The sequence below is a fragment of the Penicillium odoratum genome (assembly GCF_028828045.1).
Source record: "Penicillium odoratum strain IBT 22623 chromosome Unknown utg000006l_segment0_segment0, whole genome shotgun sequence".
In the NCBI taxonomy this organism is placed as follows: domain Eukaryota; kingdom Fungi; phylum Ascomycota; class Eurotiomycetes; order Eurotiales; family Aspergillaceae; genus Penicillium; species Penicillium odoratum.
Genome location: NW_026643148.1, coordinates 271,281 through 297,287, shown reverse-complemented (window position 1 = coordinate 297,287; position 26,007 = coordinate 271,281). Strand labels below are relative to the sequence as shown.

The following is a 26,007-nucleotide window of genomic DNA, read 5'->3' as shown; positions in this document are numbered from 1 at the left end:
TATGTCTCCATATTACCTCTAACCTTGGAATCGTTCGGCGAACTGCTTCAGTAGTGCCAATGGCGGGGCGAAGAGTTTGGTTCTATTTCCGCGGTCGGATTCTGTTGGACGCTCGCATTGGCCTGAACAAGGTTCTTTAGATCGATCACTTCTTGTTGTTCCATGAGCTGAACCCCCACGATTTAGCCCTGCAATCTGTCGTAATAATCTCCAGTCCCAAAGTTTGGTCAATTCTCGGGGTCTCCAATCTTGGGAAGCAACTGATGGGACCAATCGGGGCGAAAAGGCTAGAGTTGGTTCTGTCATATCTCCAAGCCTCCTAGGTTTGTATCATAACTGAATAGATAATTCTGCCTGACCATGGGCAAAATATAGGCCATCTCCCCCAGATTCTTAATCGGGAACGATGGCTGCATGCGCTCATGCTATTCGTGGCCTCGTGTGATGAGTTGTGTCTAATACGCGATGTTTTCTCCGGCTGACGAATTCACCCAATCTACTCATGTCATCGAGAAGTAGATTGTATTATTTCCTCCCTCTGAAAACGAACATTCTACCCTCCACTTACTCAATTCCGCCATTGCCCCAAGTCTATTGTTGGGGGTGTCCAAGTGAGGAGCAAGGCCGCCAACAGAGAAGGAAACTTGACAATTATGTGACATATGCCTGCATATATGGGAACCAGCCGGTCGAATGTAGGCGAATGGAACACAGTACATCAATCCACAGACCCCTTGCAGCATATCCTGGGGTCAATGGTGAATGACTCTTGGTTCAGCCAAGTAGGGTTCTCGATTAGACGCCCTCAAAGATGAAATGGTGCTCTTAGTGATGCCGATACCAACATCTGTATGACAATATTCCTTACACTTTATCTATCACATCTTGTCGATGTAACGTTGATTTCCGTGAAGTTGCTAGTATCCAAAATTGAAAATGACCCATCAAAGTGACCAGCTTCGTCAGTCTGTACAAAAAATACATGTGACGTTCGGGTCCATTGAGAGCGTCTTTGTCAAATTTGCCTATACTGAGCCTGGTGACTTCATTTCAGAGCCCGGACAATTGGGACATAGATTTGAATCAATCAATTCGTCAGTACACACCGCACCTTGAAGTTCTCTCATGACTGGTCTTGCGAGGATGAACAAATACAAATACACGCGATGAAAAATAGTCCACCCCCACGAATTAATAATATAAGCTTCTCCGAGGACATGAGTTTTCGGACTCAGATAACGACCATAATCCTCCAGACTCGGGATTAGTGTGTGATTGAGCTTCATTCAGCTCCGGAATTATTTCCCCCCTCTTCGCCACCTCTGACGACAGCCATTTGAAGTCCAACAAATCCCCGTCGCTCCCACGATTAACCACCGTCTCGGCCCTCATTCTCAGCAAGTCGACATGGACGCAACAAAGCCTTCAAAGAAAGGCTCTACCGCGTGTATCCGTTTGATTACATCTCCGATTTGAAGGAATTCGACTTGAACGCTGGATCCTTGGGAGCAATCGAACTGGATATTGCCGTCGGGCTGGAGAGAAAAGTTAAGAGCGCCGTCCATAACATTTTTGAAGATGTCGATTATGACATCCTTTGGCGCTGTAACATCCACATCCTCCGTGCTGTATACGGAATTGTGGGCAATGCTGGCGGCGCCACCAACGAGGATTAGTTGTCGGCGAAGTTCTGGACGGACTAGGCGGGTGGGGGCTCGGAAGCACTCGAGGAGAGCACTCCGAAGTGGTGCAGGAACGGGGGTGGACTTCGGCATGTCTCAGAGGTAAGAAGCGAAGAGGAGGGGCCGGAGTTGCTATTTCTCGTCAGTGCAGCCCCATCTGCGACACATGGTCCATTCTATCACTCGTAGCCCTTGAGTTTACAAGACCTTGAGTTTACAAGAAAAAGAGTGGGTGTATCCGCAGGAAGCTTGGAGGGTCCAAGGAGACCGGATCGCTTGCTTCAACTTCAAGTCAGTAAGTACTCACTTCAAGTATTAGACAGGGAGGTTCAAGCTCACTATTGAATGAAGAGAAGACGAGATAATTATACTTGAAGTCTTCTTCGCTGTCAGCTTCAAGTATTGATCACATTGAAGGATTCAAACTTACATAATTATACAACTTTTGGGTTAACAGAGATGTTTGTTTACGAGATCTCATTGCTACACGTGCAAAAATACCGAAAGCCTACTTTTCTCACTTCTAAGGTCGCTCCTGCCTATTATTCTACTGCATCCAATTCCACCCACCTGTGAATACTGACGTAATTTCAAGAACCTCAAAATGAAGCGAATGATTCTCCCATTCATCTCTAAATAAGGAGGAAAGAAAATCCCACTACCTTTGGTCCTCCAACAGAGTCCACTAATCCCAAAACTCCTCATTCCATTTCCTGCTAGGTTAGAGCACGAGGGGTACTTTAATGTGAAACAAAGGAGAAGAAATTCTGAACTCCTCCAGCTGTGACTATTGATTATATCATATCTTGATAATAAACCCAGAAGATTTCCAGAATTGTTACTGATGTTCTTATGACCAAACCTACGGAGACTCAGGGCTAGGACCCGTCTATAGGGGCGAGTAGCGGCCATGTGGTCAGATCAATTTATCGTATAACTAGAGTTTACCGCTTTTACCAATTTTTTGCTGAATTATACTAGAAAGTCTATAAATCTTAGTATCATTTGGTACTAATATTTATCCGTTATGGAAGTCAAGGAATCACTAAATGTCTGAAGTGAGCTGATGGATATCCTCACAATGATTCCTCTTTTCTATATTTGAGATCAAGATGAAGGAGTTATGACTTCCAATCAAAAGAAAGACAAGTCTGTCTTTCTCTAAGTGAAATCCCATATGTTTATACTCCATGAATATTTCGACAGTGGACTGTTCCGCCGGAATGTCTTCCAATACCAAGATACCAAGGTTCATGACTTCACTATTACAGCCAAGGACGAAATTTTATTGGACTAATCCTCAATGAGTAAGCCTTAAAGTCTAACTAGCCTAACTAGTTAGTTAACCTTATATCAAAACCTCTGCATCAGACATCTCTTTGCCGGGCACAAACATTCTCATTCCCAAGCCACATACTTACGGCCTGACTCTCAAGATATTTCAAGATCGTACAAACCTCAAAGATGACAAGCACTACTCCAGCCAATATCAAGACCCGGTTTCTAATCGTTTCAGATACACATGGGCTGGACAGTTTACCCGACCCTGTATCGAGTCAATATGTCGATGTTGCGATTCACTGCGGCGACCTTACCGCGGAGTCCAATATTGATGAGTATCAGGCCTCCATCCGACTCCTGCAGGCTGTGAATGCCCCCCTTAAGCTCGTGATAGCCGGCAATCATGACTTCACCCTGGACATTCCAGTATTTCAGAAAAGATTGGCAGAAACTCAGCCGTCCCTAGACCCAAGCAGGTATATGGCTGCTACGGGGATGCAAGACGTATGCTTGAAGACGCCGCTGGTATTACTTTTCTCGACGAGGGAACTTACTCTTTCCGTCTCCAAAATGGTGCATTCTTAAAGGTTTACGCCAGCCCATACACACCAACACTCGGAGAGTGGGGTTTTCAGTATCATCCAGATCGTGGTCATGACTTTTCAATTCACAATGTTGATGTTGCTATGACACACGGTCCACCAAAGGGCGTCATGGATTACACTTATGCCGGTGAGCGAGCCGATTGTCCATATCTTTTTGAGGCAGTTAGCCGAGCGCGACCTCGTCTGCATTGTTTTGGTCACATTCACGAGGGTTGGGGTGCAAAACTGGTTACTTGGCGCCACAAGACTAATGTGAAGCCTTCTATTTGACCGATATTGATAACTGAAGATCTACAGTTATCGATAAACTTTCTACATTAAATACCGTCAAAAGCTTTTCAGCTACAAGTCATTGCTTTGGGGACAAAAACCAGCTTCAACCAGGTTCTCAAACATTGTTCGTCAATGCTTCCATCGAAGGCGCGGGGGAGTTTCCGACACAACCACCGTGGCTCGTTGAACTTGAGCTTCCATCTGCAAGCGATCAGGAGAACTGAAAAGTCAAACTATGGATTATTGTGACGAATCGACTTTTTGGCTTTACTTGATCGCTTAGCTGGAAAAGCTCTGGAAAGCAGCAGTGCTATACTTGTTTGATATTCTACGGAATGGTCTTCTGCTCTCTCCATCCACCGTTTTGTCATTGAAGTAGAAATATAAATTGCGCAGACTTTGTCATGTCATAGCTACTTACTATTGATCGTTTCCTACAGTTAGTGAATATTTAATATGATGAGACAATCTGTAAAACATTTCGATCCGCGACAAGATCAAGATAAGGATAGACGAATGGAAGAAACGAAAGCAGATAAGTCAAGATCAAAAGAGTAAACCCCACTGGTCTCAAAATATTCGGTACTGTGTTATCGTTCCTGCGATGTATCTCACACTCCTTGGATAAACCGTAGCCAGCCAAGTCATGGCACTCCAACTATGCACAAACCTTCGGACTTGTTATCAAACCAGTATGTAATTATCAAGTACCTGGGTGCTCAAACAGGAGATTCAAGCAAAACGGTTGGTAAACAAGAGATTCTCAAAAAAAAAAAAGTGACATCGGCAACATCGCTGAAATATCTTTGCAGACACACAGATCAATACAGCAGTAGATCAGCAATACACAAATTCGACCACTTCGAGGCGAGTTGGCTAAAATTTACAAAATGTAGAATTAACGAACACAAGCTAGTCCATTGACTATAACCGGATAACAGAACCAGATCCCATCCGTGTAGACCGATCCCAATGCATAAATATGATAGGTCCGTGAACCATAACCATGACCTGATCATACATGAGACAAAATGCAATATCCCCCGACCCATGCAAAGAATGCTAAATAATAAGCAACACAAACATAATGGATATCACATGAGTAAGAACTCCGTTGCACCGTAAAAACAATAAATCAAGCAAGCCAGAAACGACATTCAAGAAATTGACTGGGAAACAGTCTAGAGAGAATTTTGGATTGCCGAAATTGGGTTCAACATCGGCTCTGGTTCATGCGGTGAACACACGGTCTAATTGGCGCAAGGCTCTCATATCTTCACCTCCAAATCCGATCTTCTCGTTTGGAATGTCGCGGGGACCTTCGCCCATGGGACCGGGACGAGCGGAATTGGGACTTCCCGGTCCCGGAGGACCACCAGAGGAGATTGGGGCTAGAGATGCACTGGCCATAAGGTTTCCAATACTAGGAACGGCACCTGGGGGACCGGCTGGATCGGATTTTGGTGGAGTGCCGATGGGCCCAAGATGTTGCTTCAACATGTGTGGACTTTGCGCGATACCGTTTGACGGTGCACCAGGTGCGGCAACGACGCGGGGAGAGGCGAGGCGGGGATCGGCCATGGGTTGTCCGTAGCCTCGCGGGCTTCCTTGGGCAGGCTCGTGGATGGTGCGAGGTGATCGACCAGGGTAGCCTGGTGGTGGGCCGGGAGGGAGGTTTGCTTCTGGGTGTGAACGGTCGTAGACCGGCCCATGGGGAGGTGGTGGGAGCGCATGATGTGTGTGTGGATGTTGCGGGTGGCCATATGGTGGACCGTTACCAGGCACAAGTTGGGGATAGCCTGGACCGTAATGGACCGACACTGTCGGTGGTGTGGCTAAGGGTGTTGGAGGCCATGCGTACGAGGGCTGTTGGTATGAAGGCGCATGGGTGGCGCGAGGATATGGGCCGATGGGATGAGGAGTGATGGGGTACGCAGCTCCAGGCATAGGTCCACGAGTGACCACAGGCAAGTTTTGTTGATCGTTGACAGTTGACTCCGGATACAGACCCTTCTGGGGGCGGACATGGCGCAGTGCGGGATCTGTAGTGGGTTGTTGTAGAGACATGGCAGACGAGTGCGCGCGAGCATAGTAGCTGATCAGGTGAAGGTGCTGGCCCGTCGAGGTCGTGATACTGAATGACTGTTTCATTAAGCCATCAGGCTTATACCGGTATCCATCAGGACCTTCGTCTGTGCCGTCACCTCGCTCCTCGTCGCTTCCTCTGCTTTCCGGTGTCTTGCCTGTTCTGGGCATGGAACCCTGTGATACACTGCCACCACCCCGCTTCCCTTCCATCTCTCGATATGTGAGAAAGCTGCCGGACACTCTACTGGCGCTCCATGATTTGCCGTCCGTCCATCGGCGCATACCCGCTTCCCGCTCATCCCAGACAAATACTGATCCGGATCTGATCGACTGTCGCTCCTTCTCCGAAAGACGGCGTTGTACTCGTGGCAGCAGACCAATGCGACAGGCCTCGAATAAGATGATAGCGTCCGCTGGGGTGCGAACGTGTCCGTAGTAAGTCTCCATCCAGCCTCTTAACTCATCCGACGACCCAGATGGGTTAGTAACTTTGATGGCCAGAGTGATTTGAGTTGGTTTTTTTTTTTAAGTTGATAGTTAAGTATGGGGATCAAGTTGGATTTGATCTTCCTTATCTCGATGTGGAGCAGACAGATCTGTTCGATTTTAGATCCTGTTCCCCGATCAGGTTGAGTGGGTAGGGAAAAAGAGTAAGAGCAAGAGCAAAGTTTCAGTGGAGAGGCGGTCCAAGATATAAAAGGAATCAGGATCCGAGTCAATGATGATCGGGTATGGGGTAGGCTGAGTAGTGGGTAAAGACCGAGCTTTTTTACGTCACGGAACAGGTTTAGTGGCTTTGTAATTTAGTTTCAATTCTTTTTTGTTTTCATTTTTTTTTATTTTTTTTTTCTTTGAAACCAAAAAGGGTAAATAAAATAAAATAGGAAACAGCACGCCAACCTGCAGAGATTGGATGTGGGGCAAGTGGGTAAGGAAGCGTAAAGAATGCCGACAGGAACACAAGGGGGGAAAAAGAGATTCAAAGAAACGGAGTCCGGGGGGGGGGGGGGGGGGGACTCACTTTAGGACCTCGTATAGTAGATTCAATAAGGGAAAGAATCTAGTGAACAACAAGAATATGAAGTACATGAACCAGGGGGAGAAGAAGGATTATAGGATTGTAGGGGGAAGAAACAATAAGGAATCATCAAAAGAAGGTTAAAAATAAGGGAAACCAGACAAAGACCCAGAAAAACTCAGAAATCGGAAGTTGCTAAACGCCGAGAGTTCCTGTATTTAGGTTACATGTAATATATTACTATCAATCAAGATTTTATGGGGCCCAGGAAAAAGGAGAAGGAAAAAAGAAAAATAATGAAAAAATCTATTTCTGTGTAATACAATAGCTTGGGAAAAACAGAGTTAAGTGGAGACAAGGTAACTAAGGTTGAAAGATGGAGCAAATGACGATCCACGATGTGATAGGCACAGGGGAAAAAAAGGAAAAACAAAAAAAAAAAAAAAAAAAGAAACTACTATGCACATTGTAGAATTTGAAATCCACGGGCACTTTATCGCCCGACCGTGTTGTGCATGGGAACCTTGGTTCTTAATGAGTCAAAATGAGTTGTGGCTGGTGTGGCACATGGTTGGCCATGATACAATGACGATACGGAGTATATGAAGTATACGGATACGAATGGAAAGAAAAATCCAGATCATTTCCAAGTATTTTAGTAAATAAGTCCCGTAGGGGGCCGTGGCTCAGCATGAAAATGTAAAAAGGGCTTTAGTGTAAAGATTAGTGTTCTGATTCGTCATTCTAATACTATTGGAAGCTCTTGGCTTTAGCCTTGGCTAAGCTTACGGTGGCTTGACAAGGATGGACATGGTGGGGGCAAAGACCAGTAAGGTTAATTCTGAGCCTTGGCTTCACCCCTTCGCAAGGCAGCTCCATTCCATGTTGAACACAAGTCAGAAAATAATTAGCCTAAAGTCTAATTTGAAGAAAATATTTGAATTAATTTAGATAAATTAATCCATAAGATGAATGGATATAAAACATAAGATGGATAAATATAATACATGTGAATAAAGAAAATAAAAACAAATAAATAATAAGACCAGTCCCATCGTAACAGGATCTGTGTCAGATGCATTCTCAAGGTGGCGCTCTGATCGTAAGAGGGAAGGTTAGTGCGCGCTGATTGAAGCTTAAGCTTAATCCGACACGAGGCCGCTGAACTTTATGCTCGCTTAGAGTGACTGTCTCCACCCAAAGTTCATTCTCACCTGATTTGGATTTCCAATGCTTGGCATTTGATCTAGTCCTACTGAGGCAACACTTGATTTCTTTTATATTGCTTTAGAATTATGCATTTTTCTACGTGGGGCGACCCTTCACCTTTATCTCTGCCGGCTTTCTTTGGATCTGAATTTCTTGGTATTTCTTGGTTTTACACGGAGCTCGGACTTCGGATACGGAGAAGAGCGATATCCAGGATAAAAATTTAAGACTGAATCCACTTGCCTATTGATATTTAGCACGAATGCGACCAAGGAAAGTACTCCGCCGATTCCGGATTAGCGTATTCTGCGGGTGTCTCGGCATCAGCATCAGCCTCCTGGAACTCAAACGGCTAGAAACCCGGAGTACAGTTTACCAGACAAAGTATATCGGGATTCGGGGCGGAAAAATGCGAAAACAAAAAGCCACTGTGGCCAGATCTCGTGACTCGTAATCGTATCATGACGCGGCCGCGGTTTGGAATTTAACTGTTCTTTGTACTAAGCTTGAACATTCAGAGCTGGAAAGCTTGAGATATGTTCTTAAAACATATTGCACATGAGGCATAATTGTTAGATAGGGATTATCCATGCTTATTGTTTTGATTCACGAAAGTGCCACGTAATGATCTTCGTACTTTCTCCGCGATCCTTACATCGGCAATAGTCGTGTAGAGCTAGTCGAATGAGCTAACGTCGGATGTACGACTTAAACTCTGTTTCGCATGTAATCGTCCCAAGTCGAGACTCACTTGATTTGCATAGCATTCACAAGGTTATACTTGGTTTTTATCCGTGATCTTCCGGGCACATAACTAGTTAGTATGAGGTAGTTATATATTGTTTTGGCAATAAAAGTCATCCAATAGTGGAGTCGGATAGCCGAAGCGCCCGCTCTCGAGCGCTAGTCCATCAGCTTAGCCTTAGCTTACTGTGGCCTCTTATTCTCCTGGTGATTCCGGGATAACCTTACGCACGGGCCGGTCCTAGATGCCCAGTTAAAGCGTATCGCCAACGGAGACCGGTTGCACAACTGCCACAATTCACTCTAATAGGCTTCGGAGGCTGAACGATCTGACCAGCTGATTCTATTCGCATCACCATCTTACCGTCCGTGTGTTCGGGCTTGGCCACCTCTAATCCTATGTTAAAATCGTTCAACCATGGCCTGCATTAGATGTCTCACGTGGCGACTAGTGTAATTTCAACATCACCATGGCGACCTGAACTTCCGTTGACCTGGGTGGAAATGGGGATGTCGCACCGAATTTCTAGTTTCCCACTGATGGAATGGGAACAGGACAAGGCATATGCAGCCGAGATGATTATATAAATTTTTGTTTGAATAATTTAGGAGATAAAGATAAAGGAAAGATAAATGGAAAGATAGTAAAATTTAAATTAAAAAAAAAAAAAAAATAGAACAAGTAATTAACTAGTATGGTACCACCACGGATAAACCGTTAATTAAACATAACCTTTTATCGGCTGCTCAGGGTCCAAAGCCGATCGATCGAGTTCAAATGTTGGAATGTTCAGTTCAAAAATGTTTACAACTAATTCGAGGCCATTCTCTACTGTGACCGATTCTGCAAATGACCACATGTTACACCCTTGCTTGATGTACCATGTGCGAGATCTGTCAAGCTGTCGAGCTGTGAAGCTCGGTATGCAGACAACCCCTTGGATCGCCCGAATTCCCGCTTGATACATCCGTCGCTCCTTTTACTAAATCCGGATACTTACAGAGTATGGATTATTTTTGGGGCCCGAGGTTCTACCGCAAGGCTGCCGGAGTCTAGACCTAACATAATGGAGTCCTCCGAGAACTCGTCAAACTCACCAAATGAGATTATCGAGATAGGCTTGTATTGCGTACGCTTAGAGCATAAAAACAAGACATTATATTGACTCGGAGTTCTCGGACCGCCAGGCCTTATCCGATCATCCGAGAAAAACAACTCCTTTTCCATTAAAGTGGGTCATGGATCCACAGCTCGCTAAGCATATTGCTCGTAACCGCTGATTAGGCCCTTGCGGGCCAACCCGACAGGTTTGCCGACCGTGGTTCATGAGGCCTCCTGGCTTTCTGATTACGGATCATAGGTGGATTCCATATAGATTTTGAGTCCCGTAGGGCGCGTACGTGCATCCGATAATATACTACAGAGTATCGGCATTACAATTCTTGTTTTTTTGAGGGAGTTTTTTATGTCCGTACATAACTGTGTAGTGTTCAGGTGCACTGCGCAACAGCGTATGGCGCATATTGTCTAGGATTGCCCGTGCGGTTGTCCCCTTAAATGTACGGAGTCCTCCGGACAGGATTACAGTATAATACTTCAATATTACCTGCACCTATCAATAACCTCAGACTTGCTGATCACTGTGGCTAGCTGACCTTTTCACTCGAGTTTACGATCTTGTAATTTATCTTTATTGCCTCGGCCCCTGGGGCGATGACGTGCCCTTGCATGGGTCCCATTACTCATCAACTTTACTTGAGATACGATTGTGACATGTACTGTATTGTCATGTATGATTGCAACCTTGGAATTAAAGGTTGCCAAGATTTGATTCCGTGAAACGTCGCACGAGCTTATCTCCACTAGCATAATTACTGTCCATGATTTTGGGAATGTGCTGGATCCTTTACGGAGTACTCCGTAGTATTTCTTGTTTGGCGTATGTTCTATCTAGGTAGCAGGCATAGCTGAAAACCCCATTTTTTTCCTTTTTACATCGTCATCTTTATATATATGATTAGTCGGATAGATCTGCTTCAATACCTTGGCCGCATTGCTACTCCTATCTAGTTACCTTGCCTTGAGAAATCAAGGAATCTAACCTTCTATCAAGACCCCTTCCAATTTTGGAAAAAGGTTCAACCCTTCTCTAGGCCCTAGTTCTGGTGGCAACTGTCACCCGCAAGTCTAAAAGCCAGTTTCCATCCTCAGAACCATGGGAAGAAAAAGGGAAAGTGGAGGGAATCATCTCTTAGTCTCACACTTTATGTTGTCTCAACCATAGAACCTTCCCCAAAATGGCGCCATGAGCCGACCAGTGTCTTAAACATGAATCAAACATAATCCATGTGGCGCACGGTTTCTTTTTTTGACTTTATGCATCGGGGAGTTTATTCAGCCGAATACGAAGATATTACGACTGGGGCTGGGGGATTCTGAAAAAAATATAGTACAGCTGAGGAGGCGGTACGTACAGTAGTTAACTAGTTAGGAAAATCTGGAATTGTAACGCATGGACAATGTGATACGTCAGGCAGGGATAGTCCCGGCTAGTGCATGACTCGTTTATAAGCGGACAAAGCCCGAACATCTCCTGCTTATGCTTAACCCCGGTAAGGTTGGGTCCCCTTGGTCCGCCGATCCTGGCCGCCTGATTGGCATGGGGGTCGATGCTTTGGTAAAGTCTATTAAATTGAGGAAAAAATATGTCCTCTGTACCCTGTTTTCAAATGTTGCTTTAAAAATGTAATCCCTGGCTCTAGAACCTAGCCCTCTGACTCTGACATTCCGATCGCGCGAGGCTGTCGCAAGCATATCAAAATCCCTCTAGCACCCTGGAGGTATGCCGTTCCAACTCTTTCTCCTTCGGGGCTAGACCATCCGAGATGCGTATGATAAATAATATTACCAATGATTACGGATTAATTAACTCTGCCGAGACCGGACCATAGGCGGTTCAACCACAATTTCCTCGGCATCTGTAAGCGAGCTCCGCAATGAACCAAAGGGGATTTAGAGTACTTTGTAAAAGGATATAACAAGTTAAATCCGAAATTAAACCGGGACCACGGACCACTCCGCGACCCCCTCATTTGCTCGCTCGTATGGTCATGGAATCGGCTCTGCCCCAATTTTTTATGTTTGGCTGCGGGCGCCTCTTACGCTAGAGTGCTTGGCCTTTTGATAGATTTGGGGGCTTGAACTTATGCCCCATAAACTTGCTTAAGCTTACCGTAGATGGTAAGCCTTGCGTAGCTAAATGTAGTGCAACCAGTCATGTACGGGAAACGAGACTGATTGTACAGTAGATCCACTCACATTGCGCGATTTTCCTAGGATCGACCTAGATAGTATCCGTGCTCAGATGGCTAGAATAATGGTTAGCTCAGTCACATATATCCATCTATTAACCTTGTTGAACTGATCAAGCTTGTCATTGTACCCACTATTCCCGTTCGATCTTTTCGATTTGGCCCCAATGTGCTGACATTCTGTTCCGCTCTTAGGGGCGAAGGATTTGCTCTTTGCCTTATTCTGGCTGTCGGAGGATTAATCTCCCCCCAACCATCCCGGGTGAAGGATGAACCCGCGGGTGGCTGGGAGCTTCGAGCTGTACAGTATACTCCATACATTGTGCATATGCTAGGGGCTGTAAGAGGGGACCTGAGATTCTAAATTGGGTTCATGCATGTGTTGATCGGGAAGGCTGAAACCCGATCTATTGTTAGTTTCGACAGGGTAGATATGATTTTGCCTAGCAGCCGAGAGAGTCCGTGGTAGTCAGAAAGCTGGCTTTAGATGAGCGGGCTTTGGGTGATTTCAGTTTGAAGTTGAGAGATTGAACATTGTAGGTCCTCTCGTCTATCGTACATTGCTTCAGTAGTATACACAATCCATTTTGGTCCAGATTTAGCAGTCGGCCCGGCCAAAGTACCGTGGGAATGCTACAGTATCTCGGACGCTAGAAACACCCGATAAGTAGCCCAAGAACCGATCAAAGCCAAGGCCGAAGCCTCCATGAGGCACCGAGCCCCATCGTCGAAGATCCGCATACCACTGAAGATGGCTGAGGTCCTCGGTCGTAGAGAGGTAGGGGTAGAGTGGCTCTGTGGGCACATTCTCGGGATCAATAACTCGAGGTTTAATCAGACCATGACGGCGCATGTTCTCAATAAGGTTGGGCAGGCGGTGCTCACGCAGAGAGCCACCAGCGACCTCACTGACCTCCGGGAACAGTAGATCGAAACACGCAACAGTCTCTCCTGGAGCGCTAACCTCCCCGTTTCCATTGCCAGTTGAAGGAGCCGTGTAGAATGGTTTGACGGCTTTCGGATAATCGGTGACGAAGACAGGAGTGCCTTGGAACAGAACCTCCACAATATACTTTTCATGTTCAAGCTGAAGGCCCCCATCCCAAGTGGCAGGGTGTTCGAATGAGGCACCATCTTCGGTGACTGCCCGTTGGAGCATTTCTATAGCTTTGGTATACGTAACACGGTGCCATTTAGGGCCGTCCATCAAGGCGGACCACCGTTGGCGTAGATTCACCTCTGCCTCGGGGTCGGATCTTTTCCCATCAACAGATCGGTTAAAGGACAAGACATCTTGACCAGCAGTGGTATCGTACAGCCTGCGTGTCAAATCACGAAGCAGATACTCCACCTGCTCGGTGAGCGCATCCAAATCCGACATGAAGTTGGCTTCCGCCTCTAGCATATAGAATTCACTCAGGTGGCGAGGTGTATCACTCTTTTCCGCCCGGAACACAGGTGTCAATGTCCAGACATTCCCAAGCTCTGCGGCATAGGCCTCGAGATGTAGTTGAGACGACACCGTGAGGTACTTTGGTGACCGGAAGAAGTGGTCGGCCTCGGTATCAGCGGTGGCACCACGCGGAATCAAGGTGAATGTTTCGCCCGCTCCTTCACAGTCAGAGGAGGTAATTATCGGCGGTTGCACTTGTGCAAAGCTTCCATTGGGGTAGGAATGAAAGACGTTCCCCAGCTGGAATAGACATTCGGAACGGAAGCGGGCAAGCATCGAGTTTAGCGGCGTTCGAAGGCGGAGATGAGGAATCTGGCGCAAGAAATCGGGGGTTTGGTATTTCGCTTGGATGGGATATGTCTGCGATTAAGATTGAACTATCAGCTCGTGGTTTCTTCCCATGGACTACAGAAGGAGATCTGCCAACCTCTGGGTCCATTGCGCCAGCCATTTCCACATCAGTTACTTGTAGCTCATGGGTCTGCGATTTGCCTGGTGGGGAAGCTTTCCATATTCCGGTCATTGTGACTGCAGAACCTGCGGATAGACTAAAGTGAAAATGGTCGATTAGATATGACTAGACACAAGCTTCATGAGAAATCTTACTCGGCTGCATGCTCTGGTTTTAGAAGAACCTGTAATAATTCAACTGTAGAGCCATCCGAGACCCCGGCAAAAGCAATTTTCTTTTGTTTGCGAATGGAACGAATGAAGCCATTAACCTTAATCTCCTGGTCTTCAAAGCGGCAGGGCCCATCTTGCCGGCCAGATTGAAGGATCTGGGCACATCGCAGTACTGCAGATGGTTTGGCTGTCGCGCTATGATTGAGTCTGGCGACAGACGTTGTGAAGGCTCGCCATTGCATGGCTGTAGTTGAGGCGCGTTGTGGTCAGAAGTTGCGCGGACTGGAAAAACTACGGAGCTGCCCATGTTCCGACCGGCTTCCCGACAGGTGGAGTTTCAACTGTGCTCCGGCCACTGGATACCTATCAGTAGGTAATCATTTGATGTTTTTAAATATCTGTTTTCTCTTTAGAACTGGACATCGTCATGACAGAAGAGTCATTTCATTTCTATTCATCAACAAGAGGTTAAAAGTTGACGTATATTATTGTTTTGGCCGTGTCAAACCAGATATCAAATTCATGTGTATATATATTCTGGCCACGGCGCTGTAGATTTGAATGTTGGAAAATTTGAAGTGAATTAGAAAGCAGCATCCATTGATAGAATTCACCGGCTCTGACAGAATATCATAAAATTAAAGAGGGGAATTTGTTATTCATGCAACAGAAATCTGGGAAAATAGAATAAAACAACATAGAGCTAAAAAGTAACCCCTTCAAATACCTGGACGAATCTTACTTCTGAGCATGGCGAGCATAAGCCTTCCGCTCATCTTCAATCATCTCGATGGCATCCAATAGACTGCCATTGGATGCGGCAGCATATATCTCCATCCGGGCCCGACCACCATCTTCAGCACTTCCATACCCCATTTTAATGAGCGAAGAGACACAGCTTTCAATAGCATCTTCCATGTCACGGACCTCGAGTGAACTGGATTGGGGTACTTCGGCAGGAAAGCTCCCAGGAATACTGTGTTGAGACGATCTGGACCGCTCGCGCTCCCTTCTGTCCAATCGCGCCCACGTATCTAGACCGCGGGCGGGACGGGCAACTGTGTCAAGTGCTTGACGCTCACTGGCTCGACGTCGCATACTAGGCCAACCCATGACTTCGTCAAGAGCTCGTAGATCTACCGCGTTGGAATTCTCTTGTCCCGCTGAAGACGTAATAGTGCTCGCACGACGAAGGCCAGGCCCGGCATCGCTACGATTACCTTGACCTTGAGGATGGGCAATGGTACGCGATCTTCGGGGAAGATCTGCTGTGAATGCAGGAGTGGAGTCACTATGTTTGACAGCCTGACTGTTGGAAGCCATTCCACGTTGACGTTGAGTCGCCAAATGATGGGCATCCAGCTGGGAAACAGGTGGAAATCGACTCATCTCTAATTCCGAATCCAAGTTGACAGGCACGTCATGCCGAATCCGTGATTCAGAGGCAGACTCGTCAATAGACAAATCGATAAGAGGGGATGATGCTTCCTTTGCTGATGGGGTAACTGCTTTTACTGCATCGCTAGACTGATGTGCGGTGTCTTTGGAGGACTGATCTGATACTTGAAAAGTGACTGATTTCCGGCGTTTGATTGGGGTGTTCTGATTTTGCTCCACACCGAAGGCATCAGGAGTCTTCGGACCTGATTTTGATTTAAGTGGCTGATGCTGATCGGTAGGATTGGTCACACCCTGGGTACTGACATCTTGGGTGGGCACAAAGTCACTGAATTCCAGGTTGATCGCATGGCCGTCAATGTGAGTACCCTGCAACGAACCCATAGCGGATATGGCTGGGTGGATCGAGGGGAAATGCAGGTAGCCAAAGCCTGCATGTTTGCCTGACACGGCATCCAATGGAAGATCCACCGTGACAATGTACCCTTTTGAGGCAAAAACATCTTGGATAGTTCTTTCAGTTACGTTGAACCCAATGTTTCCAATGAACAGGGTTTTATTTTCAGGCTCTTCCGTTTGTTTGTCCACAGTACTCGACGAAATTTCTCCGGATAGCACTGGTAGAGGCCCATGTCGGTGGGTCGAATATGTAGGCAAACGTTTAACCCAAGGAGGGGAGCCTGGGCCGTAAGGATTAGTGTAGGATGGGCGTACCTCAGCGCTTACTGAGTTGGAGGAATGGGGAGGGTGGGCGTGGTAGCCACCAGAGCTTGAGTAGGGTATCTGGTAGGATGGGGGCATGGGATAGGGTGGGTGATAGGCCGGGGGACACACCGCGGGCTGAGGTACATGGTATGGAAAGCTCGATACAATAGGAGCACCGAAAGGAGGAGAGAAGCGTCGTGCAGCTTGACTGTAAGAATTAATCGGGGGCGTTGCATGGCTGCTAGTTGCAGGTTCTGCCGCTGGTGTGTGGTCATCTCCCCTACTAGTCTTTGCCTCAGAGTTAGAATCCGCGGGGCGAGACTCAGCCGGAGGATTGGCCGACGCGGCGGAGACATTGCTTGAACCGTTCACGAAAGCGGCAGAGGCAGTATTCGACCCATCATGCGGGGCGTTCGTTCCCTGTGGCGTAGGGCGCCCAAATTCATGTTCAAAAGCAGCAAACAAAGTGCGGCCAACTTCGTTGAACTCGGAGGCCATCATTCGAACGCTTTCGGCGGCATTTTCAGCCACAGGCCGCCCTGCATGAATTGCTTCTTCTGCCCAATGTCTCCCATTGTCCGCCCACTGTCTTCCGTTATCCGGTAAATTGTTGAAAGCAGTTCTCATATGGGCTTCGAGTGTACTAAGCAGAGCTTGCAGCGATGCGCCAATGTTCTCGGGCAGATGTATCTGGGCATCACGAACTTGACGCTGCAAATCCGGCAGTCTTGTCCTGAGCTCAGATTGAACCAGATTGGCGCCATTAGCCAAGTGATGTAATATCTGCGCCGCAATAGCCTCGGCAATATGGGGCACTGTTTGAGGATTGGCATTTGTCGAGGACTCAGTCGTAGGCGACGGTTCAGCTTGAGGTGCTCTCTCAGCAGGGTCCTCTGATGAGCCAAGAATATTGGCCAACTCAGCCTCAAATGCTGCTAGCAAGGGCTGAGAGTCAGGGACAGCAGTGGCACTGAGTTGCAAGGGGGGTTCCTCGCGAGCCGATGCAGGTCCATCGTTCTTTGTTTCAGGAATCTGAGGACCCCCGATGGATTGATTCTCAAATCTTTTCCACAGCTCCGTTACCGAATTTGATCGACGGATATCAAATAGATGCATCGGCTCTGGTTCATCTTGGGAGAATTGCATAGGCCCAATCTCCAGGGGCTCATCTAGACGTTGGGCCAGTTCCAGAGAAGACCCAACCTATAGAGGTAGAGTTAGTTACCTGTTGGAAGAGAGGAAAATCTGGTGTGGAGCCTACCGTAATCTGATCGCCATCATCGTCATCCAGGTAGGTTAACCTCGCCCGAGGATGATTTGAGGCGAGGTCATCATAATCAGAGGCTGAGATTCGAACCCCTCGAGGGCCAGAAGACTGCACTGGACTTGAAGATGGAGACCCTTGTTGGTCTCTGATCTGGAAGGGTTTCAACATTTTGAGGAACGCGTGATACCGTAGTTCTAGCTCAAGTGTGGGGAAGTAACGGGAAGGATAGACACGGGATATCACCAGGAGGCGAAGGTGCGTGAAAATTCACAAGATTAAAAGGAACTTGAAGTCACGATAGAAACCATGGGGGAAGTTTGATTCTTGCTGCCTATGATAGCCAAAGCAGGGGCTAATGTAGATGAAAAGGATGAAATTCAGGATGATTTCACTTGTACATTTCAGCAGGCAACAGCGGATAAGATAAAAGCTGTTCCCCACCTGACCTGTGCTGACTCAGCTCCATGATTTTCGATTTGGAAATTCCCCAAAATGAGGAACTTTCGCTGTTTCGTCTACTGAGGAGTTCCTTACGGCTTGACTTGTTGTCCAATGTTGGTCCGACTGAGTTGCCTTTGCGTATCCAAAAAATCTGGTTGGTACGCTGATGCCAATGGCTACTCAAGTGGACGCACTCCTTGAACCCTAGCTACCGCGCGACATCCATTCGTTAAAACACCCTCCCTTCCGAACTTCGGACCTATCAATGGCGACTAGTACATCCGCTTCACGACTACAAAGTCCGGGCGACCGCAATCTGAAGAATGTCGTACTAGGAGACCTCCTTTTCAAGCCATGGTACCAGTCTATCTACCCGGAAGACTTGGTCGCCAAAGACGCCGATCGCCTATATGTTTGTCGCTGGTGCTTTCGATATTCGTGTGACGCGGAGACTTTTGCGGCACATACTCAAGTTTGCGAGCATCATATAACACCACCCGGCACGAAAGTGTACGAACACGGTGGATACGCGGTATGGGAGGTTGACGGGGAGGAACATAAGCTCTTTGGCCAGAACCTGTCATTATTCGCGAAGCTATTCCTCGACCATAAGACCGTCTTTTTTGATGTCGCAACGTTCCTCTACTATATACTCACCTATACCGACCCCGATAATGCTGAGAACTACCATGTGCTCGGCTTTTACTCCCAAGAAAAGCTCTCCTGGGACGCGAACAATCTCGCCTGTATCTGTGTCTTCCCACCTTACCAACACAGGCAGTTGGGAAAACTCTTGATGGGGGTGAGTTATAAACTGAGTGGCTGGGAGTCGCCTGGTGGATATATCGGTGGTCCAGAGAAACCACTGAGTGATCTGGGCCAAAAGAGCTACAATCGATTTTGGTCAGAGCGAATCGCGAGATATTTCCTACGTGGTAAGCATGGAGAAGATGCTGAAGTAATTCCACACAAGCCAAGCACCCCGTCGAAACGCAAGAAACCCCAGCGTGAAACCATGACCGTCGAAGAGATCGGACTTGCCACTGGAATGTTGACAGAGGATGTTATTACTGCAGTCAAAAGTATGGGTGTTGCTCAACCCGAGAAGAAGCGCAAAATGAGCCGGCTTATGGGAGAGAATGAAGCTGAACAGGGCCCGAAGATGATGATCCGTAAGTCGGACGTCTGGAATTGGGCCAAGACAAATCATCTTTCACTAGACGATCCTGTGAAAGAAGAGGGCTTCGTGAGGAAATTGCAGTCCACGGGTAGATCTGAGAATGACGACGACAGTCTGTCTGAGTGATCTGACCCCAGTCCTGTAAAACATTGGTTTAAATCCTGTATGATAATAATGATAATTACTTCCATAAGGACCATGCTACCTGAAAGAAACTCGGCGGTCACAGCCTGAACTTCATTGAAATATTACAGTTATGGCCTCTGAGAACCTACTAGTACTTATTTTATCATCGTACGTTGTAAAGTTGGCAGCTTGTAACTCTAGCGTTCATTCTTTTTTTCATTTTTGCTAGTAGACTGTACTGTTCAAGCATCAAGCCCTAGCTCCATCAAATTCTTTACATGAGATGCCACGCATCGTCAATCAATGGCACATTACTCCTCCATACCACCAGGTCCACTTGGCTTGCTCATTTGCCGGGCCTTCAACAGCTCGTCACAGAGAAGGAGGTTGGCAGCAATTCCAGTGCTAGAGGCAATGCAGTTCCGCAAAACACGGTACGAGTCAAAGACACCCTCCTGGACAGGGTCCATTGGCTCGCCAGTGTTCAAGTCTAGACCAACAATGTTACCCTCATCACACTCACCCTGCAGAGCAGCCAGGGAATCCTGGATGTCATGTCCAGAGTTGGCAGCAAGAGTCTTGGGAATGATCAGGAGAGCATCGGCAAAGGCATCAACACCATACCTGGCCTTGCCCTTCACAGTCTTCCGGAAGGCATCCGACTTGAGACGGGTAGCACATGCAACTTGGAAGGCACCGGCTCCGGGAATGACACACTGGTCAACAATGGTATTGTAGACGGAGCGAAGACCGTCACGAACGGCATCCTTAACCTGAGCGATAGTGTGTGGGTTGGGACCCTTGATAAGAATGGTCACAGACTTAGGGTCCTTGACCTCCTCAACGAAAGTGAACTTCTCCTCGCCGAGCTGGTGCTCGTAGACCAGACCGGCCCAACCGAGGACATCGGGGGTCATGTCCTCCACGCTGTTCTGGGCAACACCTCCGCAAACCAACTGCAGACGCTCCATGTTTCTCCGCTTGGCGCGGCGAAGAGCCATGATACCATTCTTGACCAGGATGTCCAAGCTAAGAGGATCGATACCCTTCTGGTTGATGATAACGAATCCTTTCTTCGGGTCGTTGCCGCAGACCTGCTTCTTGAGATCCACAATCTTCTGCAGCTTCGCATCGACAAACTTGCGCTCACTCTCCACCAACTTGTCTCGCTGCTCAGCGGTAGAGTAGTAGAAGCCGGAGTTGATCTCAGACTTCTCGTACTCCAGGCTGACGTTCAGGGTCAGGATGAAGGCGTTCTCCACCCGCTTGGGCATGTCGGGGTGACGAGCACCGTGGTCCAAAGCCAGACCGCGGATAAGCTGAGTGTCAGAGGATGTGCGGTGTTGCATGGTCATGATCTCAATCATGTGCAAGTCGGGCTTCTCGGGGGCGCGGTGGATGGCAAGCACGGCATCGACAATGTCAGGGGTCAGCTTCTCGGCGAGGGCATTGTTCAGCTTGGTGGAAAGAGAGGTGCGGGCGACGGAAAGGAGCAGCTCGCGGTCAATGCTGCGCTCGAGCTTGAATTCTTCAAGGTACTGTGCATCACGTCAGACTCGAAATTTGTTATGGCCAATCAAATATTTCGGTAGAATACCTTCAAAGCCTCTGTCTTCGCAATCTCGTAACCATCGGTGATCACTCGGGGGTGCAGACCCTCCGAAATGAAGCGGTCCGCCTGCTTCAGGAGCTCTCCTACGGAGAGCACGACAGATGTTGTTCCATCACCAGTGATATCATCTTGTGCGGTGGCTGCGCGAGCAATCATAACCTTCCATCATTATCAGCGAGAGTCGAATGTTCGTTCGCGTAAATATTGTCTTACAGCCGTGGGGTTTTGAATTTGCTGCTGAGTGTTAGCATCTGTCTGCAGCATGCTAATCATTAGGGGAAGGACCAACCATTTCACGAAGCAAAACATTTCCATCCTTTGTCAATTTGATCTGTTGTCATACCGCCACATTAGGTATCTCGATCTGTAGCATTCAATATGAAAGGGAGGTGTTGCATACTCCGCCAGAACCGTCCACCAGCCTAGAAATTATGTCAGCTATATCAAGGCTTGTACCCGCATGAAAATTGAATCTTACATCTTCAGGGTGCCTGAGGGACCCAGATTGGACTTCAGGACATCTTGGAGACCCTCTCCAGCACCGATGTTGACCTTCAGGGCCTCTCCTCTCCGCTAGATGAAATGTTAGTGCGGGCCACGGAGGGGTCAAATATGTGAGAATTGCATACCCGGGACTCCGCCTTCGGGTTAAGTAGTTGAGTAGCAGACATCTCTGCTATAATAAATGAATGAACAAGAGCTCAGCTCAAACAACAAAGCAATACTGAAAATAGGAGGGGAGCTCGTGCAACCCGTGGACAGGAGTGGGCAAGCGTTGATTAGTCACGTGTCACTGCCCCAGGCGGTGAGAAGGATAGTTTTTGCCCACAGCACTAGATTTGGTTAGCGCCGAAAAAAAGCTCGATTTTCGACTTCTCTTCCGCTCTCTAGAAAACGACCGCACCAACAACCCCATCGTGTCGAACCCTCAAGTCGTTTGTGGGCCCCGGTTGTTGCAATCAATATTTTGGTCATATAACGCCTAATCGGACCAGAATTTACAAAAATAAGACATGGCCGACTACCTTCTCTTCGAGAGCCCCATTGGCTACTCGCTTTTCAAGGTCGCCCTCCAGGGTGATGCTGTTGGCAACCGCCTGAAGGAAGTCCAGGAGGGTGTCAATGATCTTGCCAAGTTCGGAAAGATGATTGACCTCGCCAGTTTCCTTCCCTTCGAGTAAGTTTCGAGTGTGGGATCTCAACCTGCAAATTTTATCCCTCGTGGGATTCTTTGCTAACCCATCGCAGAAACAACAAGCAGGCTCTTGGTGAAATCAACGATGTCTCTGAGGGTGTCGCCTCCGAGACCCTTGTTTCTTTCCTCGAATTGAACCTCCCCAAGCCGAGTAAGAAGAAGAAGGTTGTGCTGGGTCTTTGCGACAAGGGTCTTGCTGGAAGCATCAAATCTGCCTTCGATTTTGTCGAATGCGAGACCGGTGACACTAGCGAGGTTGTGCAGGATCTTCTCCGTGGTATTCGCCAGCACTTCAGCAAGCTGGTTCAGCAGCTCCGTGAGGGTGATATGGACACCGCCCAGCTCGGTCTCGGTCACGCTTACTCGCGTGCCAAGGTTAAGTTCTCCGTTCAGCGTGACGACAACCACATCATCCAGGCTATTGCTATCCTCGATCAGCTTGATAAGGCCATCAACACTTTCTCCATGCGTGTTCGCGAATGGTACTCGTGGCACTTCCCCGAGCTGGCCAAGATTGTCTCTGACAACCAGCGCTACGCCGAAATTGCACTCTTTGTCCAGGACAAGAAGAACCTGAGCGATGAACGCCTACACGACATCGCTGCCCTCGTGGAGGACGATAAGGATGTTGCCCAGAACATCATTGATGCCGCTAAGCACAGTATGGGTCAGGATATCGCTGACTCCGACATGGAGAACGTCACTTCCTTCGCCGGCCGCGTTGTCAGCCTTGCTAAGTACCGCAAGTCTCTCTACCAGTACCTCGTCTCCAAGATGAGTGTCGTTGCCCCCAACCTTGCTGCCCTGATCGGAGAGGTTGTTGCTGCTCGCTTGATCTCCCACGCCGGTAGCTTGACCAACCTGTCCAAGTACCCCGCCTCGACCGTCCAGATTCTGGGTGCCGAGAAGGCTCTTTTCCGTGCCCTGAAGACCAAGGGTAACACCCCCAAGTACGGTCTGCTGTACCACTCTTCCTTCATTGGCCGCGCTGGTCCCAAGAACAAGGGTCGCATCTCGCGTTTCCTTGCCAACAAGTGCTCCATCGCGTCCCGTATCGATAACTTCTCTGATGAGCCCAACACCAAGTTCGGTGAGGCCCTGAAGCACCAGGTTGAGGAGCGCCTGGAGTTCTACGCCACCGGCGCTGCCCCTACCAAGAACGAAGTTGCTATGGTATGTTCATTACGTCTCCACGTTATTGATAGGTCTTTGCTAACAATTCTGCCACAGAAAAACGCCATGGATGCCGTTCTGGCTGGTATGGATGATGTGAATGGCAGCGATGTGGAGATGGAGGATGTTTCCCCCAAGAAGGAGAAGAAGGAGAAGAAGGAAAAGAAGGAGAAGAGCGACAAGAGCGACAAGAAGAAGAAGCGCAAGTCCGATGTGGCCGAGGCCGAGCCTGAGAAGAAGAAGAAGCGCAAGCACGACACTGATGCTGAGCCTTCGAAGAAGAAGCAGAAGGCATAAAAGCGCTTTTTCCTTGGAACTGGGAGTCTTTGTCACGGCGTTGGGATTTCTTTTCTTATCTTTTCATATCTGTTCAATCTTGATCACGACTCGATGGGCTCGGGCATCTGTAAATTATTCGATTTAGGCCATCATTGGCAATAAGATTTGCTCTTTCCTGTGTGTCTGTGCTTCTGAATTGCATTTTGCATGATTTCCAAAGGTTTAGTATATAGTATAATGATTAGTCTCAATTCTCTGTGTCAAAAAGTGAAAGCACATATTGGCTACCTATTCAGTAGGTACGTTGTGTGGTACTGATATAGTGATGGAATGTTTATGTACTAGTAGCTTCGTATGAACACATAAAAGATCTGCTGATGTATATTCTCTTCGTAGAGTACGAGTATTGATAACTTAGATCTTTGCTATTTACCATATCCACGCTGCAGGATCAATCTTAGGCCAGTCTGTTGATGTTGGCGGCTTAACTCATCATTTGACGGCAGTTTGGAGGTCTGCTGTTTGCGGAACGGCGCACTCCGATGCTGATTGCCAGCACGATTAAGGGTGATTGCAAGTAGATGCGCATAAAAGTCTGCTTTCTGGGATCTGCTTAAGGTGACAGAGATACTTGGCTGCTGCGAACGGAAGGCATTTTTTATTGGCAACTCGTTCTTTGGTCAGATGCTGGGATCTTTCGAATAATTTCAAGGATAACCCAAGTCTGGCCGGATAGCGTGAGAGGCGGCTTAATTTAATAGTCAATGTTAGCTTCGTTCCCCGTAAACCACAGGATTTCAGCAGTTGCGGATGTCGTAGTGCTTTATGGGTAGTATAAGGTAGATCGAGATATCTTAAGAGCCTGATATTCGTGGGAGTGCAGGAAGCGAGAGTTCAAATTTTGTGATTGGGGAAAATGAATTAATGTTAGTGGTCAGTGGGGAAATACTTAATTTACTTATTGTTGGGATCTAATAATGGGTCTTATTGAGGTGCTGACTTAGATGACAATCATGACACGCGTGAGGCCCACAGGACCTTGAACAAGTCACGTGATCACATCATGAGTTATCCTATCCAGGATTATCTATCCGAGTACAGCCTGAACGGATAATATATTCACCGCGATAACATTAATGATTGGAACACCTGGTCCACCGTAGGCGACCCCTCACTTAATCCTGATCTCCGCACCTTATGGTATGAGTTTCACTGCATGATGGGTTTACCCCTCTAGCCCTTAATAAATGGGGCGTCTCATTTAATCTCATGATCAAGCAATTCTGGATCCCTTAATTTTCCTGCATATTCCTCTTCCCCACGATGACGACAGATCTCCCGCCGTACTTCTCGCCCAAACGCAAACGAGAACCCTCTGAGTCCGACTACTACAGCCCATCACCATCCCCGACGTCAGTAGTCTCTATCGGGAGTCCGCAGGAAACTAGGTTTCGGGAGGAGGAGGTTGGACGCCACAGCCCTCGAGCCGCCGTGGCGGGTCGATTTGGAGAACTTGCGATTCGAGGTGAACGTCTCACAACCCTGGGGCGGCAAAATGCAGCTCTGCAGCCCGAGCCAACTAGACCGCCAGAACAACGGCTAGGTGCCGCTGGAAAACCCAAAAATATGCCTGGCTATCAGCCGGCACTTGAACTGCCCCCAACTTCAAACGATACCCCCACCGCGGCTGTGTCTCCCTCCAGAAGAAGATCCACGCAACCGCGCAAACAGCTTCAACCTAGATCCCCCTCCAAAACCCGCAAGCAACGAATGTCGCCCCCTCCTTCTGAAACTTCAAAGGAAGACCCTTTCACCTGGCACGATTATGAGATAACGGGACATGATCCCACAGATCCCACAGATGATGGCTATGGAATCAACGGTATAGGCTTCAGGCCTACTGCGGCGATTGCGTGGGCACGGTCTCAAAAGCGACAGAAACAAGTGACCGAATGGAAGAACCGTGAAGCACGGGAAGCTCGGGGGAAGCGAAGAGAACGACGACATGAGAGCGGAGGCCTGGAAAGAATCCACAGTATCCAACAAGGTTCCGTTCCGAAGCGTGTGAAATTTGATGTTTCAGCCGAAACATCCAGCAGGGATCTATCCCCGCCATAGTACAAAGTACTTTTTCGACATATAATGTCAGGTGAGAAGCCTGCACGTCCAAGAGCAGATAATGAATGCTCTTTTGGATTGGTTTAACCAGCAATTTGGACTTGGGGAATTGAGAAAGCTATGATACACAGATGACTTAATGACATGATGCCCACATCCTTGCATGGGATCGCAATATACAGTTTTGAATAAAATCCCACAAATACCGTGACTCCAGCCCATAT

At 47.8% G+C, this 26,007-nt stretch overlaps 9 protein-coding genes across 9 annotated transcripts; 4 read left to right on the top strand and 5 right to left on the bottom strand.

Annotated features, from left to right (window-relative positions):
• Window positions 1–1,394: 1,394 nt before the first annotated feature.
• Window positions 1,395–1,775, bottom strand: N7520_008555 (uncharacterized protein; the record flags this gene model as incomplete). Its single annotated transcript, XM_057142489.1, has 1 exon — window positions 1,395–1,775. The coding sequence occupies one exon, from the start codon at window positions 1,773–1,775 to the stop codon at window positions 1,395–1,397; it is 381 nt and encodes a 126-aa protein (XP_056991777.1).
• A 1,371-nt stretch (window positions 1,776–3,146) lies between these two features.
• N7520_008554 (uncharacterized protein) lies at window positions 3,147–4,065 on the top strand (the record flags this gene model as incomplete). The annotated part of the gene is made up of 3 exons (XM_057142488.1): window positions 3,147–3,389; window positions 3,440–3,695; window positions 3,866–4,065. The coding sequence occupies 3 exons, from the start codon at window positions 3,147–3,149 to the stop codon at window positions 4,063–4,065; spliced, it is 699 nt and encodes a 232-aa protein (XP_056991776.1).
• Window positions 4,066–5,071: 1,006 nt separating this feature from the next.
• N7520_008553 (camp independent regulatory protein) lies at window positions 5,072–6,376 on the bottom strand (the record flags this gene model as incomplete). Its single annotated transcript, XM_057142487.1, has 1 exon — window positions 5,072–6,376. The coding sequence occupies one exon, from the start codon at window positions 6,374–6,376 to the stop codon at window positions 5,072–5,074; it is 1,305 nt and encodes a 434-aa protein (XP_056991775.1).
• A 6,434-nt stretch (window positions 6,377–12,810) lies between these two features.
• N7520_008552 (asparagine--tRNA ligase SLM5) lies at window positions 12,811–14,531 on the bottom strand (the record flags this gene model as incomplete). Its single annotated transcript, XM_057142486.1, has 3 exons — window positions 12,811–14,025; window positions 14,093–14,213; window positions 14,272–14,531. The coding sequence occupies 3 exons, from the start codon at window positions 14,529–14,531 to the stop codon at window positions 12,811–12,813; spliced, it is 1,596 nt and encodes a 531-aa protein (XP_056991774.1).
• A 496-nt stretch (window positions 14,532–15,027) lies between these two features.
• Window positions 15,028–17,827, bottom strand: N7520_008551 (uncharacterized protein; the record flags this gene model as incomplete). The annotated part of the gene is made up of 2 exons (XM_057142485.1): window positions 15,028–17,595; window positions 17,654–17,827. 2 exons carry the CDS (start codon window positions 17,825–17,827, stop codon window positions 15,028–15,030), a joined length of 2,742 nt encoding a protein of 913 aa, XP_056991773.1.
• A 538-nt stretch (window positions 17,828–18,365) lies between these two features.
• On the top strand, window positions 18,366–19,406 carry N7520_008550 (putative histone acetyltransferase (MysT1); the record flags this gene model as incomplete). Its single annotated transcript, XM_057142484.1, has 1 exon — window positions 18,366–19,406. One exon carries the CDS (start codon window positions 18,366–18,368, stop codon window positions 19,404–19,406), a length of 1,041 nt encoding a protein of 346 aa, XP_056991772.1.
• A 311-nt stretch (window positions 19,407–19,717) lies between these two features.
• On the bottom strand, window positions 19,718–21,689 carry N7520_008549 (chaperonin-containing T-complex subunit CCT6; the record flags this gene model as incomplete). The annotated part of the gene is made up of 7 exons (XM_057142483.1): window positions 19,718–20,944; window positions 21,004–21,177; window positions 21,232–21,252; window positions 21,308–21,349; window positions 21,419–21,440; window positions 21,497–21,591; window positions 21,648–21,689. 7 exons carry the CDS (start codon window positions 21,687–21,689, stop codon window positions 19,718–19,720), a joined length of 1,623 nt encoding a protein of 540 aa, XP_056991771.1.
• Window positions 21,690–22,031: 342 nt separating this feature from the next.
• On the top strand, window positions 22,032–23,683 carry sik1 (snoRNP complex protein NOP56; the record flags this gene model as incomplete). The annotated part of the gene is made up of 3 exons (XM_057142482.1): window positions 22,032–22,195; window positions 22,267–23,386; window positions 23,444–23,683. The coding sequence occupies 3 exons, from the start codon at window positions 22,032–22,034 to the stop codon at window positions 23,681–23,683; spliced, it is 1,524 nt and encodes a 507-aa protein (XP_056991770.1).
• A 1,305-nt stretch (window positions 23,684–24,988) lies between these two features.
• N7520_008547 (uncharacterized protein) lies at window positions 24,989–25,783 on the top strand (the record flags this gene model as incomplete). The annotated part of the gene is made up of 1 exon (XM_057142481.1): window positions 24,989–25,783. The coding sequence occupies one exon, from the start codon at window positions 24,989–24,991 to the stop codon at window positions 25,781–25,783; it is 795 nt and encodes a 264-aa protein (XP_056991769.1).
• Window positions 25,784–26,007: the final 224 nt, after the last annotated feature.